Here is a 1,364-nt window from a genome sequence, read left to right as displayed (position 1 = left end):
TGTGTGTGTGTGTGTGTGTGTGTGTGTGTGTGTGTGTGTGTGCGCGCGTGCGCGCGATGCCAATGGCAGGGGCGCACAGCACACGCAAGCGCATGCACACTCACAATCGTAAGGCTAAGGTTGAGCACGCCACCCACACACCAACACGCGTGTACACACACACGCGCGTGCACGTGCGCGCACGCGGCCCCCATAATCACCTTGCTGGGCGAGTGCGGCTCAAACGGCTGAGACCAGCGCCCGCCCCCTTGCAGCGGTCCCAATCCGTCCTCAGCACCGGCGCCGCCGTCTGCGCCGCCCGAGTCCCCCTCGTGCTCCCCCGCCGCCGCCAGCAGCGGCCCGCTGTCCGTCAAACTTCCGATCGACCCCTCCAGCTCTCGCACCGCCGCCGCATGCTCTCGCGGCCCCAGCGGACCCGGCGCACCGGCCTGGTCGCGCGCCGCGGGCACGCCGCCGGCGCCGCCGCCGCCCGCCGCCACGGCGGCCGCCGTAGCCGCCGCGGCCTGCCCCGAGTCCGCGAGCTTCTCCTGCCAGCGCTGGCGCCGCGCGGAGCGCTTCTGCAGGAGGGAGGCGGCGGTCTCGACGCTGCTGTTCTTGTGGAGCAGCAGGCGCTCCGGCCAGGGCGCGTCTGAGGGGGTGTGAGAAGAGGGGGGAGGCGGAATGAGGGGCGGGGCGCACGGCGGAGCGCGGGTTGGCAAGGATGGCGGGCGGAAGGCCCCGCGCGGCGACCAAGCAGGGGCGCGAGCGCCCGAGCCCGCGCGGCCGCCGGGCTTGGGGGCCGCGGGCGCTGCAGGGAATGGAGGGGGCGGGGCGGGGCGCTCACAGTGGAGTGCTATTTGCACTGCCAGGCACCACGCGGCCGCGTCAAAGGGCTCATGGAAGGCCACCAGGAACGCGTCACCCTCGGTGGACACCTGCACGGGGCGACGGGGGGACAGCGGGTGACGGGGTGAGTGCGTGTGACGCAGGTGATTCGCGGGGGCGCAGGGCGGCGCTTGGCTTCGGCGCCGGCGCCGGTGGCGCGGCCGACGGCCCGCTTCGCGCAAGGAAACTTCGCATCCGATGCGATCAGAACGATGAAAGGCGGCGCCGCAGGCCAGGATGCGCCCGCTCTCGCGACCTGGGCCGGCCCCACACGCGCGTCCTCGCCCCCGCAGCGCCGCCCGCGGGTCTGCGCGACCTCGCAACCCCCGAACCCTCGACCCCAAAACCAAAATCCTGGGCCCTACACAGCCCCCCCCCACCTCGTAGCCGTAGAATCGCGTCATGTAGGCGCGCAGGATGCTGTCGTGCAGCGCAAACGCCTCCGCCGCCACGCCCGTGTCCCACTCCCATAGCTCGGTGGAGCCCTGGGGGTGCGGGGG

At 73.1% G+C, this 1,364-nt stretch overlaps 1 protein-coding gene across 1 annotated transcript in view; it reads right to left on the bottom strand.

Moving 5' to 3' along the window:
- Positions 1–1,268, bottom strand: part of MNEG_16144 (hypothetical protein) — a gene marked incomplete at both ends in the record, with an annotated part of 2,293 nt that extends 1,025 nt beyond the window's left edge. The window contains 3 exons of the mRNA XM_014035385.1: positions 201–628; positions 824–914; positions 1,245–1,268. Of these exons, the coding sequence (XP_013890839.1) occupies positions 201–628; positions 824–914; positions 1,245–1,268 (543 nt within the window). The remainder of the gene's footprint in view (positions 1–200; positions 629–823; positions 915–1,244) is intronic.
- Positions 1,269–1,364: the final 96 nt, after the last annotated feature.

This window comes from Monoraphidium neglectum (genome assembly GCF_000611645.1).
Source record: "Monoraphidium neglectum strain SAG 48.87 unplaced genomic scaffold scaffold06040, whole genome shotgun sequence".
Taxonomy (NCBI): Eukaryota; Viridiplantae; Chlorophyta; class Chlorophyceae; order Sphaeropleales; family Selenastraceae; genus Monoraphidium; species Monoraphidium neglectum.
This window is presented reverse-complemented; position numbering and strand designations above follow the sequence as displayed.